The 12,481-nt window shown below is 43.3% G+C and overlaps 1 protein-coding gene across 2 annotated transcripts in view; it reads right to left on the reverse strand.

Annotated features, from left to right (window-relative positions):
• Positions 1-2,635: 2,635 nt before the first annotated feature.
• LOC135109780 (calcium-activated chloride channel regulator 1-like) overlaps positions 2,636-12,481 on the reverse strand; it is a 36,965-nt gene continuing 27,119 nt past the window's right edge. For both annotated transcript variants that reach the window (XM_064021434.1, XM_064021433.1), the window contains exons 4-20: positions 11,922-12,075; positions 10,701-10,869; positions 10,140-10,254; positions 9,347-9,474; positions 8,733-8,933; positions 8,359-8,494; positions 7,846-7,982; positions 7,514-7,673; positions 7,059-7,274; positions 6,625-6,738; positions 6,122-6,225; positions 5,627-5,777; positions 5,367-5,475; positions 4,937-5,037; positions 4,598-4,730; positions 4,109-4,334; positions 2,636-3,629 (exon numbers count right to left, since the gene is read on the reverse strand). In XM_064021434.1, the coding sequence (XP_063877504.1) occupies positions 3,425-3,629; positions 4,109-4,334; positions 4,598-4,730; positions 4,937-5,037; positions 5,367-5,475; positions 5,627-5,777; positions 6,122-6,225; positions 6,625-6,738; positions 7,059-7,274; positions 7,514-7,673; positions 7,846-7,982; positions 8,359-8,494; positions 8,733-8,933; positions 9,347-9,474; positions 10,140-10,254; positions 10,701-10,869; positions 11,922-12,075 (2,559 nt within the window). In that variant the 3' untranslated portion in view covers positions 2,636-3,424. The remainder of the gene's footprint in view (positions 3,630-4,108; positions 4,335-4,597; positions 4,731-4,936; positions 5,038-5,366; positions 5,476-5,626; positions 5,778-6,121; positions 6,226-6,624; positions 6,739-7,058; positions 7,275-7,513; positions 7,674-7,845; positions 7,983-8,358; positions 8,495-8,732; positions 8,934-9,346; positions 9,475-10,139; positions 10,255-10,700; positions 10,870-11,921; positions 12,076-12,481) is intronic.

Consider the following 12,481-nt stretch of genomic DNA (forward strand, 5'->3'; position numbering starts at 1 on the left):
ACTACATGGGTCTCAAGTTCATTCTCATAACCTCGTTGGTGTAAAGTAAACACAACAAAATTCATCACATTTATTTGATTTCGTACAACAACACATACATACACACATCAGAAAGCATACAAGATGGCGTCCCGAACACACGATCTTAAACTTACCTCCACCACAACTGTCTCGCCTCCTCGCCACTGGGACTAGAACCGCCACGCTGAAACTGTGGAGAGACTTAATTAAACATTGAGTGCAGAGGAGTAAAGGTAAGGGAATAGATAGGAAAGGGAGGGAAAACTTAACACACACACACACACACACAGCTGAGTCGAGAGGACGTGCAGGGAAGAAGAGGGATGAGAAAGAAGAGAACGAAGGAAGAGCCTTACTACCTTCTACTCTACCCACTACACTACCCACTACAGGAATACTCCCGTCAACTCCCTCCTCTCACCCATCTCTACCCAAACACCTCCCCCCACCCAGCCGCCATGCACTACTAAGGAATTTCGTGGTGAGAAAACGGGATGAGGAAGAAACACTTACTTTAAACTACCTTAGAGAATGGTCAGACTGTATGATGTAGCAGTTTCACATAAACACATTTAGCAATCCGATAGTTGAGTTGTTAAACATGGACTAATAAGTCACTCAACATTTCCTCTGATAACGGTGACATTAGACAATCAAACACCTACTTCATCCGTTTCACCTCACCATGGAAGTCCCAAGCACACGTCTCTCATCAATGCACACTTGAAAGGGAAGGAAAAATAGGAAAAGAGGAGGATTCCCTGAGAATATGAAGGAGCGGCAGCAGCAGTTGACGTAACCAGCAAGAGCATCGGACTTCTTTACCCCCGCTAGTCCAGCAAGCAACCTGGGGAAGAAAATATCATAATCCTCTTCTGTTGCACTACACCTTAATTTAATGCCTCTCCGACTGCTACGCCACCTTCCCTAGTTTAATAAAATGGTCTGCTGCAAGTTTCGAGTCTCATTTTGAAGCACACCGTGAGTAATCGAACACTGCAAACCCCTAAAAGTTTACGTAATTGTATTTTCTTCTTAGGATAACAAAGTAAAAAGTCACTCAAATCTAATAGTGTCGTGCCATCATTGTTTAGCAATCACAAGGTCACATTTATCAGCTAAGTTTATCAAAACACTTATGATAATTGTACTTAATGCATAATAGTTATGAACATTGAATTTACTGGGCTACGGGACTTTAAACATTGCATTGCCACGTGACTGTCATACAGCAGAAGTTTTAAGATCCCGAGCAGAAAGCGGAATATTTAGAATCGTTACGTAGGAGGAGGAGGATGTGGAGAAGGAATGTCAAGAGAGGTGAGAAGGAAGAAAAGTAGGGAAAAAAAGTTACTAAATGAATATTCGTTGAGTCAGCAGATTAAAGAAAATAATATAAACATTAATTTGAGACACTAGATAATTTATACTTCACTCAATCGTTACTCACGTGCCAATGCAAGATGAATGTTGCATGAATTACGTGACAAGAAACACTAAGGAAGCGGTTCACTTACCAAGAGTTGCATGTACAATAAATGACAACGGACACAACCATCCTGATGCTTTCTGATGTGCGTAGTATGACACTGATATAAGCGAAATGATCAACGTATTGTATACACAGTGACTGATTGTCATTGATTGATCTAACAGCGCCGTAGCAACGTGGTCATCAGACGCCGCCAAGTCCAGTGAAGTGAAGTAGCGGTAGCAACAATGGTAGCGGTAATGGCGGCGGCGGCGGCGTTGGAAATGAACCTTCACCTCATTAATCTGGAGGAAAGAAAATTAATAATTTAGCAAATTAGTATAAACATCTCCAACACAAGTACATAAATGACAAGGACACCAAAGTTGCGTTCTGATTGGTTCTGAATATTAAATGGGCAGGGCACCAGTGTGCTGCAAAACATGCTTGAGTCAGCTGGCGGGGAGGAAAGCTGCTGTCTGGGTCTCTGCTTCCCTTGGAGTGACTACGTGTAGGTTGCCAGGTTTTTTTTTTTTTTCAGACATCGTTACTCTTTCTCTCATCCTCACTCACTGTACATCTATTTATCTATTTATCAATATGTATTCATCCATCTATAACGACAAAAAATAAAGAGACTTCAAAAGGCCAGGTGACCCGAAGGATTCTACAAGTGTGTCTTGCATGGCTGATCCACACATGGCAGTCCTGAAGGCTGAAGACCATCATCATACAGCCATCATCCATACACTCATCTAAACTTCCCTTGAAACTGTCCGTCTCTCAAGAGGACTACCCTCTCAGTGCCTCGTTCACTCATACCAATGAACATCCCTGAAGAAATCAGCTCCTTATCCTGGAAATCTCAGATGATCTACGAAGAAGGCACCGCAGCGTCCCCCATTCTCCCTGGCTTCCTCGGCACTGAAATATGCAAATCCCAGGAAGATCCAGACTTCAAAGACTCGAGTCGATTTATCCGCTGTCCACTTGAAACAGTGAATCAGTACATAAGGCCTGTTTTTCGATAGCCATGCATGTGTGAGGAAACCTTACATGCTACTGCTTCATAAGTTTCGAATCAGTGTCTCGAAGCTTTTTTCGTTAAATAAGTAAACGATGAAGGGAATTTAAAAGACATAGGCGGGTTTATCACAGTGTTTAGTTTAGCGGGAACTACAACATATACGAGTGAAATACAAGTACAACCCTTTATTTGTGCTGACACAAATGTGATTCTTATAAAACATCGTACTCCTGGCAGCGAGGAAATATCGCTGCCGAGAAACCAAGGAAATGAATGACTACGAGTATCTTCGAGAGACGATGATAGTCAAGCTACCTTGAAACTAAAAGGAACGAACTCTAACCTTCCTTGCGAGAAACAAAATAAATAGATAAATAAAGCTGCCCTGAAACTAAAAAGAAATTCACTCTAATCTTCCTAATGAGAAACGATGATGAGACTAGAGCTGCCTTGAAACTGCAAGAAACCAATTCTAATCTTCCTTGAGAGAAACGAAAAAGTAAAGCTAACCTGAAACTAAAAAGGGCTTAACTTTAAAATTTCCTTGTGAGACTTCATGGTAGAGTAAAGCCACAGTGGGACACATATAAACAGCTATCACATTAAAAAGATTACATCCTTGCGTGACGCCTCACCCGATAATGAATTGATGGGCGTGACCAGAACCACACCCAGGCCTCTGTTGACTCTTCTTACTTAGCTCGTAACTCCCTGGCGCAGCTTTGTACTTAATTATGACTATGCTATTTCACAACGTTGCTACTACTATTACTACTACTACTACTACTACTCGTTGTTGTTCTCCTCCTTCATCATCGTTATCATCATCACCGTCATTAACATCATCTTTCTTATTATTTTTTTCTTCATCATCTACCACTACCACCACCACCACTAACACATAACTAACACATACACGAGAGAAGGCAGAACACAAACACACACAGTAACATATAGTCGTGCCACCTCATCCCTAAGTTGTCCAAGGAAATGAGCCGTGAGTTAGGTCCCCCTCCTTGTTCACTGTTGCCTTCCCCCTCCACGTCCTCCTCGTCCTCCTCGTTCACCATCCTCCCCTCGGGCACCAAGCGAGCGATGTTGGAGAGCACGCTGTACATGAAAGAAAACGGAATGAAGGCAGGAAGAGAGAAAAGATAGAGCGTAGAAGTGAAAACGATGTTGATGCACAGGGCAAAACAGAGCGACAAGCAACTTGGGTTAAGAAAAAGGGGATGAAGGGCAAGCCAGGAAGTAGACATAACTAATTAGATGTGGAGATTATCAATGTTTTGTGCTTTACGAAGGAAGAAAATGGGATAAACATAAGAAAAACGTAGGTACAGTTATGATAATGTATATAGCGATATTAGAAAGGAAAAACGTGTGCTCCTTGCTATGAGAACAAGCAAACGCGATGACCTTGAGAACAACAATGATAATTAATGTCTAGTGTAATATTAGAAGAAAAAAGGTCTTCTGTGCGCTTTAGGAAGAGAGAAAAAAAAACAATACAACAGGCATAACTATAATAATGAGCAAAGTGCAAAGCTATTACACAAAGATAGATAAAGAACACATCTATCACTTACCTCTTCTCCCCAGCCTCGTTCTCACTCCTGAGGGCGAGGAAGTAGAGGCGCTTCTCCTGCAGCTCCTGGCCCGTCAAGTTAAGGGTCAAGTTGGCATTCTGTCCAAATTCCAGATCCAGGTCCTCGTCCACCCAGTGAGTGAGAAGGATGAGTGGGTTGCCATCTGCCTCGCGAGTCTTAGGGAAGTCCTCGTCCCTCGTCGCCAGGAGAAACTCGTAACTTGTCACTGAAGAAGGAAAAGGTTGAGTTTGAAGTGACTATTGCAACTTTCTATACGCTTCGGTTAGATTAGATTAGGTTAGGTTAGGTTAGGTTAGGTCAGGTTAGGTTAGGAAGAGTGTTTCTTATGGTTCTAATGACAGATCAAGATTTCTACGTTATTAACAGAATAAACACTCGTGAGAACCCGGCTAATCATCTCTGTGGCTTTTGAAAATAGTAGTGGTGAGAGGGTAAAGCTTTTCTGAATACGGGCCTTGGAAGCCTTACCGTTGCCTCTGTCGCCTTCCCCACCCGGCGCGGTCCAGGAGAGGGAGAGACGATTGATCCACGCCCTCTTCACCTTCAGGTCCCTTATTTGAGAAGGAGGGAGGGCGGGCTGGGAGCTGCTGACCCCGGTGATCTAAGAGAGAGAAGACGCTTTACCTGAGAGAGAGAGAGAGAGAGAGAGAGAGAGAGAGAGAGAGAGAGAGAGAGAGAGAGAGAGAGAGAGAGAGAGAGAGAGAGAGAGAGAGAGAGAGAGAGAGAGAGAGAGAGCGAAAGGAGTATAACAGATTTTTCTCTGATTTATTTTATTTACTTATCTGTGTATATTTTTCCGCTTCATACCTTCAAGGAACCCAGATTGATGATGCGGTTAAATAACCGCGTCTGCTTCTCCTGCTGTGGGTCGGAGGGCACGACACTCCCGCAGCAGAGAGTGGACGGATCTGTCGGAGACACAATAAAGACAGCACCAGTGACGGCAAAAATTTACGTGTATGGAACCTTAAGCCAAAAGAAACAAGAAAGCTCAAAACAATAATGATACAAAGAGGCTCAGAACAAAGAAACACGATCATTCACAAGCAAAGGGAGATCAAGAGTAAGAATAATAAAATAAACAATCTTGAGAACCCAGCTAGTCATCTCTGTAGCCTTTGAAAACAATCGTGGTAAGAAGGCAAAGCTTTTCTGAATACGGGTCTCAGAAAAGGAAACGGGATCCACAAGGAAGCCCTAAGAGACGAAAGGATGCCGTAGGACCTTTCATGCTTACCTCCTGACGGCGCATCGGGGCAACTAGCAAGGGTCGGGTAGCGGATGTCCTGCAAGGAAGTGTGCTGGAAGGAGTCCTTTTTGTAGTACGAAGAGTTGTTGTCTGAGACCTGAGAGAAGAATGTGGGGATGGTAGATAGGGAAGTGGGGAAAGATGGCGTGGTGACCTGCTGTAAGGAAGTGAGGAATTACTATACACTGCTATAAACCACCACCACCACCACCACTACGACCACCACCGCTGCCACCACTACTACTCACCTCAATCTTAAAGAAGTACACGTCCTCCTCAGTGAAGGTCACGGAGCGGGAGTAAATTCCGTCACCAGCTAGAGTGTCTGCCCCGGCGCCCACATCCAGCAGCTGCATCTCTCGCGGGGCGGCGGTGGGTCTCCCCTGGCTCACCAAGGCCCTGCGGTGAGACACGTTGCTGAGACTTAAGATCAAATTCTGAAACGGTTCTGCGCTGCACCTCGACTACTTTCAAAGTGCTCTTAATATCTGAAGATACACGAGTTTTCAAGGGTGTTTTATGGATGTAGTGATAGATTAACAAGATTCCTACATTATTAACAGGAAACTAGCTAATCATCTCTGTGGCCCTTGAAAACAGTCACGGTGAGAGAGTGAAGCGCTTCAGCACATTGGCACACCGCGGTCACTCAAGCTTACGTACACGTCTCCGTACCAAAATCACTTTAATCAATCCGTTTTCTATGCAGAAGGTGAAAGAATGGGGTCGCTGCTCAGACGTACCTGACGGAGGCGCCTGTGACCGGTGACTCCTGCCTCCTGATGCGTGTGTACAGGTGGAGCTGCTTGGCTGAGGCATCGAAAGTGTCACCGCTCTTCGCGTTCATCTGTGAAAGGTGGCACTATTGTTATTACTGCTGCTGCTGTTACTACTACAACGACTACAACAACTACTACTACTACAACTACTATTACTACTACTATTGCTATTCCTTCTACTGCTGTTGCTGCTTTTAACACCAACAGTAAAAATGATGCGGAAAAAGTTGCCACTGTTGTTATTCCTGCTGCTGCTGTTACTACAACAAGAACAACAACAACAACAACAACAACTACTACTACTACTACTACTACTACTACTACTACTACCACTACTACCACTACTACCACTACTACTACTACTGCTGCTGCTGCTGCTGCTACTACTACTGCTACTGTTGCTGCTGCTGTCGGACACGAATCGTACACATACACAGATCCACTAGTCGCCTGACAAGCACACTCACCCACGCCTCCGCTGCCAGAGGAGCCGCCGTTGTGGTGCGTGGCGCGGAGACTGTCACGTTGATGCTGTACAGATCTGAACCCGACACCACCACCTCCCAACGCCACAGCCCGACCTGTTAGAAGCGGTAGTGGTAGTAGTGGTGATGGTGGTGGTGGTGGTGTTAGTTGTTGTGGTGGTGGCTGTTGTGCTGGTGATGGTGGTGGTGGTTGTGGTAGTAGTAGTAGTAGTGGTAATAGTAGTGGTGCTAATGGTAATAATAGAATTAGAAAGAGGAGGAGGAGGAGGAGGAGGAGGAGGAAGAGTTGTAGCATGAAGAAAACAATAACAAAATAATAATAATAAATAAATAAATAAATAAAACAATGTCCTTCCCATCTCTCTCTCTCTCTCTCTCTCTCTCTCTCTCTCTCTCTCTCTCTCTCTCTCTCTCACCTCAGGGTTGGTCACGATGACGGAGAACTGCGTGCGTTTCCCGTTTGTCTCCGTGGTGATCTTATTTCCTGCGGGAGTGACGAGGAAGGGCCAGCGAGTGACGTGTTGCGACCTGTCTGTGGTGAGCATGAAGCTGATGCTCTCGCTTACGCTGTCGTCCACGCCAAAGCTCCTGTTCAGATGCTTTGTTTTCCCCTTGAACGTTGACTCTTGTATCTGTGTGTGGGAGTTTTAGTTGGGTTAGGTTTGGTTAGGTTTGGTTAAGTTTGGTTAGGTTTGGTTAAGTTTGGTTTGGTTTGGTTTGGTTTGGTTTGTATTTGGTTAGGTTTGGTTATGTTAGGTTAGATTTGATTAGATTTCATTAGGTTACGTTATTTAGTATAAGTTTTCATGATTCTCTCTCTCTCTCTCTCTCTCTCTCTCTCTCTCTCTCTCTCTCTCATACACACACACACCATTATCTTCTCCCTTTTGAAGCTCGAGGATTCTGCACGCTGAGCTTCTTCGATGAATTCCCTCACAGCTTCGTCCTCTTCACTTTGCTTCACGGGGAACATCCTGCCGGTGGTTGCTTCGTTCAGCTCCTTCAGCTTGGCAACGCCCTTGCCTTCCTCCCTGCGCCAGACATCAAGGAGGTATTAGTTAATTCATCGACTGTTGCTGTTTCACCTCAAGTTCAATAAAATGTATGCATATCACTTACTCACTCACTTATTCAATCAGTCAATTAAGCAATCAACCAATCAGTCAGTCTCAACTCACTCCCTCAGCCAATCAACAAACTCACGACAGCAGCAGTATGTGGACGCGAATATTGTGTCCCTTCACCATGTTCAGGAAGATGCTTTCCCAGGATTCCGTGAAGGGCTCCTCGCCGCTCGCCACCAACAGGATGACTGAGTTGTTCGCCTTCCCCCCCAGCAGCTGACGCGTGGACAGTGACGAGGGGTTAAAGGACAAGTAGTTTATTATAGTGATGAATATGATATCTTTTTTTTTTTTTTCAGAGTAATGTCAGTAGGTTTTGTTTATTTATTTATTTATTTATTATGAAAGAGAAAAGTCTCTAAAGAATGAATGAATAAATGAATGAATGAGAGAGGAAAACGAAAGAACGAAAGACAGAAAAAAAAGAAAGAAAGAAAGAAAAAGAAAGAAAGAAAATTAATGAATGAAAGAGAGGAAAAAGAAAGGAAGAATAAAACGGAGACTGGCAATTTACTTAATGATAAAAGGAAGCACAGTTGAGATGAGACGTGCCTATATAACCCCGTACAATTGGACCTTTGGCAGTCCGTACCTGCAGCACGGCGCTCAGAACACACCCGTAGCAAGGAGGACCCTCCAGTGACTTTAGATCTGATATCTTGTCAATGAGATCTAAGCGGGTTGATCCACTGCCTGCTAACTTCAGGGGCGTCTTCACAGTGATGCTCCTGCAGAGGGAAAGGAGGAAGGAAGGTGAGCCAGATGAACAAGAGGAGGATAAAGGAACACAAAGGAACACAAGGGAAACAGAAAGTGGAGAAGCTACTGCAGAGGGAGAGAAGGTGAGTAAACCAGATGAATGAGAAGAGGAAGACAAAAGAACGCTAAGTATTACTATAAGGAAAGAGAGAAGAGAAGGAAGATTCTCTCGCTCTCTCTCTCTCTCTCTCTCTCTCTCTCTCTTACCCGAACTCCACAAGTCCCACGAAGCTCTCGTCAGACACGCCATCTCTCAGCCACTTCGTCAACCTCTCCTTCAGTTTGTCGTTCAGGGCTTCCTTCCCTTTCACCGCGGACGTCGTCTCCAGCGCCATCATGTACTTGGTGGGCACCTCGCGCACTACAGTAAAACGAAGCTCCACGGACGACCCTTGCTCTATTTCCTTACTGAAGGGAAGAGAGGGAAGGAGGGAAGGTATCGTAAGTCAACCCTTTCACTGAGATATGCAACAATTTACAACACTAAAGGCACCGTGCATGGATCTTTACAAGCACCTCTAAGGATGGTGGGATTTCAATGTGTTTCCAAGTTTCTATCCAGTACAATGCTACGAACATAAGAACATAAGAAAATAGGAAAATTTTGAATGCACATATGAATTTGTCTTGAATCTGAAAAGAAAAAAAGCTAATGAACAAAAAGTAAAACACACACACACACACACACACACACACACACACATAAACAAATAAGCAACAAAAAATTGAAATAAATTCCAAGATAGAAAACATATCACCAAAATCAGAAAACGAAAGCAGGCACAGGAAAAGAAAACGATTCCACTAAAGAGCAGACTCACGAGTTTTCCTCCAAGTCCGGGTGTTTGCTTATGACTTCCCACACTGACTGTCCCCCACACAGCAGGTTGTGACGCGTGGGGGCGCGGCTGTTGTGGGTCTTTCCGTCAGCGTCACAAAACTCGTGCACCTGATGAGGGAAACAACAGGATCTTTTTTTTTTTTTCTATGTATGAGGGGCGCCGGCCAATGCCAACAAAGACATTTAGAAAAAAAAAAAGACTCACTCAGGCCCCAGTCCCCAAACAAAGATCAGAAACGATTACCAAAAGCTGAAGAATAAGTGTCTTGAAACCTTCCTAATGAAAGAATTTACGTCATAGAAAGGAGGAAATGCAGATGCAGGCAGGGGTTCCAGAGATTCACTTACTGATTGACTGACTGATTGATATAACAGAGAAAAGATTGATAAATAAGAAGGTATATATATATATATATATATATATATATATATATATATATATATATATATATATATATATATATATATATATATATATATATATATATATATATATATATATATATATATATATATATATATATATATATATATATATATAAAGAATGGCGAATGTTTCACGACCTTGAAAAAAAATATATTACCTGAAGAAGAAGAAGACAAAATACAAGACTAAAAAAAATAAAAAAAAAAAGGAAAATAAAGAACACGGGAATAGAATGTAAAAGAACGAGAAGAAACTGTCACTACTACCACTACCACCAACTACTACTACTACTACTACTACTACTACTACCACCACCACCACCACTACTACCACTATTACTACTCACGGTGGAAAGGTGGTGGTTGCTCATAAGGGAGGAGGAGGCGTTCTGCAAATAGTTAGGCACAAATCGACACTCCTTATCCTCCTTCAGCTTACACTCCGCCCCGCTAGATGGCTTCCTGCAGTGGGGTGGAAGAGGAGGAGATAAGCAGAGAGATGGAAAGGAAAGAAGGAAGGTAGGAGGGAAGTAAGGAAGGAAGTAAAGAAGTAAGGAAGGAAGGAAGGAAGTAAGGAAGTAAGGAAGGAAGGAAATAAGGAAGGAAGGAAGGAAGGAAAGAAGAAAGGAAGGATAGTATTCAAGTAAGGAGGTAGGAAGAAACGAAGATAAGTAGGAAGAATGAAAAGAAAACGAGAATGCGAAAGGCTTGTTGATATATGGCATACATCAAGCATCTCTGAGGGGGAGGAGGAGGAGAAAAGAAGGAAAAAAGGAAAAACAACATCATAGAACAACAACAACAACACCTCTTCTGTTGCTACTCCTCCTCCTCCTACTCCTACTCCTACTCCTACTCCTCCTCCTCCTACTACTACTACTACTATTACTACTAATATAATTACTCACTTATACTTCCCAATAACAGGTTCATCGGAGCACACGTTGGGAACCAGATGTGGCTCCTCCTCGCCGCTGGCATGTGGGTAGTAGAGGGGGAAGATGGAGTCATCCTTGTAACCTGACTCATCAAACGCGCCCCACCGCAGTCGTGTCCACTCCTTCATCAGCGCCTTACCTGTCATGTACATAAATTACCCACCACGCAACGGTCCTCACTATCAGTTTATCAGTTTACTTTGTTATAATCATGTTTGTTGATCTAAAAATAGGTGTTGATTGTATTCATCCATCATGATCACCTGCCTATATTTTATCAGGGTGATTGAAGCGTACTCCGCCTCTCGTGATTAAGTGGTGACAGCGGTGGGATTATTTGTACTGTTAAGGGAAGGCCGAGTTCTTGCCATATTCCACTTCCCACATTCACAAAGGATAATATTCTTTCTTTCTTTCTTTCTTTCTTTTAAGCAGCACTATCTTTCTAGACCGTCCTATGTTCCTAAACTGTCCCACTTTTCTGCTATACTACACTATCTTTTCTCTATATATATCTACTTCCTTCCTTCCAACAACGCCACCACCACCGCCACCACCACCACCACCACTCCCAGCACTTTATCATTACTCTACTGTCCATATATTGATTTGCCACATGAACGTATGGCGTCGTAGCTAAGGTAATGGTGCCTAACACTGCTGATGGTGCTTAGGTTGTCATGCTTTCATTTCGAGCGTGAAAGAGGCAGGCCTTCAGTGCTAGGAGACTGAAGGTGGGGAATTGGGGGAAGGCATTTGTTTAATCCCAACACTAAAGATAAACAAAATAAGAATAAGATAAGATAAAAAGCTAACCTGAGAGGAGACCCAACATAAAGACTAATTCTATACAATAAATACACACTCACACACACACACACAAAAAAAAAAGCCACAAAAATATCACGACAAGATAAGAGACCATTTTAATAAACATTTAAACCATCACCACCATCACCACCACTATTACTACTACTACTACTACTACTACTACTACTATTACTACTACTACTACTACTACTACTACTACTATTACTACTACTACTACTACTGCTACTACTACTACTACTGCTGCTACTGCTACTGCTACTATTACAACAACAACAACAACTTCCACTACTATCACCACCACCACCACCACCATCACCAACACCGCCTACTACCACCCCCAGCACCGCCTCCAGCACTCACCTCTGTCGCCCCACCTGCAGGCCACATCATCGTTTATGAGATAGCGGGAGGTCAGGTGCATATAAAGCCCAGGCTCGCCACACTGTCCAGGCTGCACAGTGTAGGGCTGCTCGCCGTACACTGGGTTAGGGGGCAGCACGCGAATCAGGCTGTCCTAGGGATGAAAAATGGTGAATAGGATGAATATGGTGAGCTGCAATAAATTATCTAAGGTGCATAAGGATGAATATATCTTTACAATTAGTTATCTTGTAGTGAATAGTGTGGTTAGGATGAATAGAGTAAATTATCATTTTCTGTTATCAATTTAAGTCATCGTGATAACGTTCTCCGCATGTTTATCACCATCATCAGTCAGCATCGTGCGTCAAAACAGGAAGGAATACTGATGCAAGAATAAATGAGAGAAAAAAGAATGAAGAAAATTAGTGAGAAACAAATAAAAAGATATATCTACAAAAGAGTTTGAAGTGAGTAGCAGTGAGAGTGGGGATCAGGTGAGAGAGAGAGAGAGAGAGAGAGAGAGAGAGAGAGAGAGAGAGAGAGAGAGAGAGAGAGAG

Source organism: Scylla paramamosain, chromosome 19 (genome assembly GCF_035594125.1).
Source record: "Scylla paramamosain isolate STU-SP2022 chromosome 19, ASM3559412v1, whole genome shotgun sequence".
In the NCBI taxonomy this organism is placed as follows: Eukaryota; Metazoa; Arthropoda; class Malacostraca; order Decapoda; family Portunidae; genus Scylla; species Scylla paramamosain.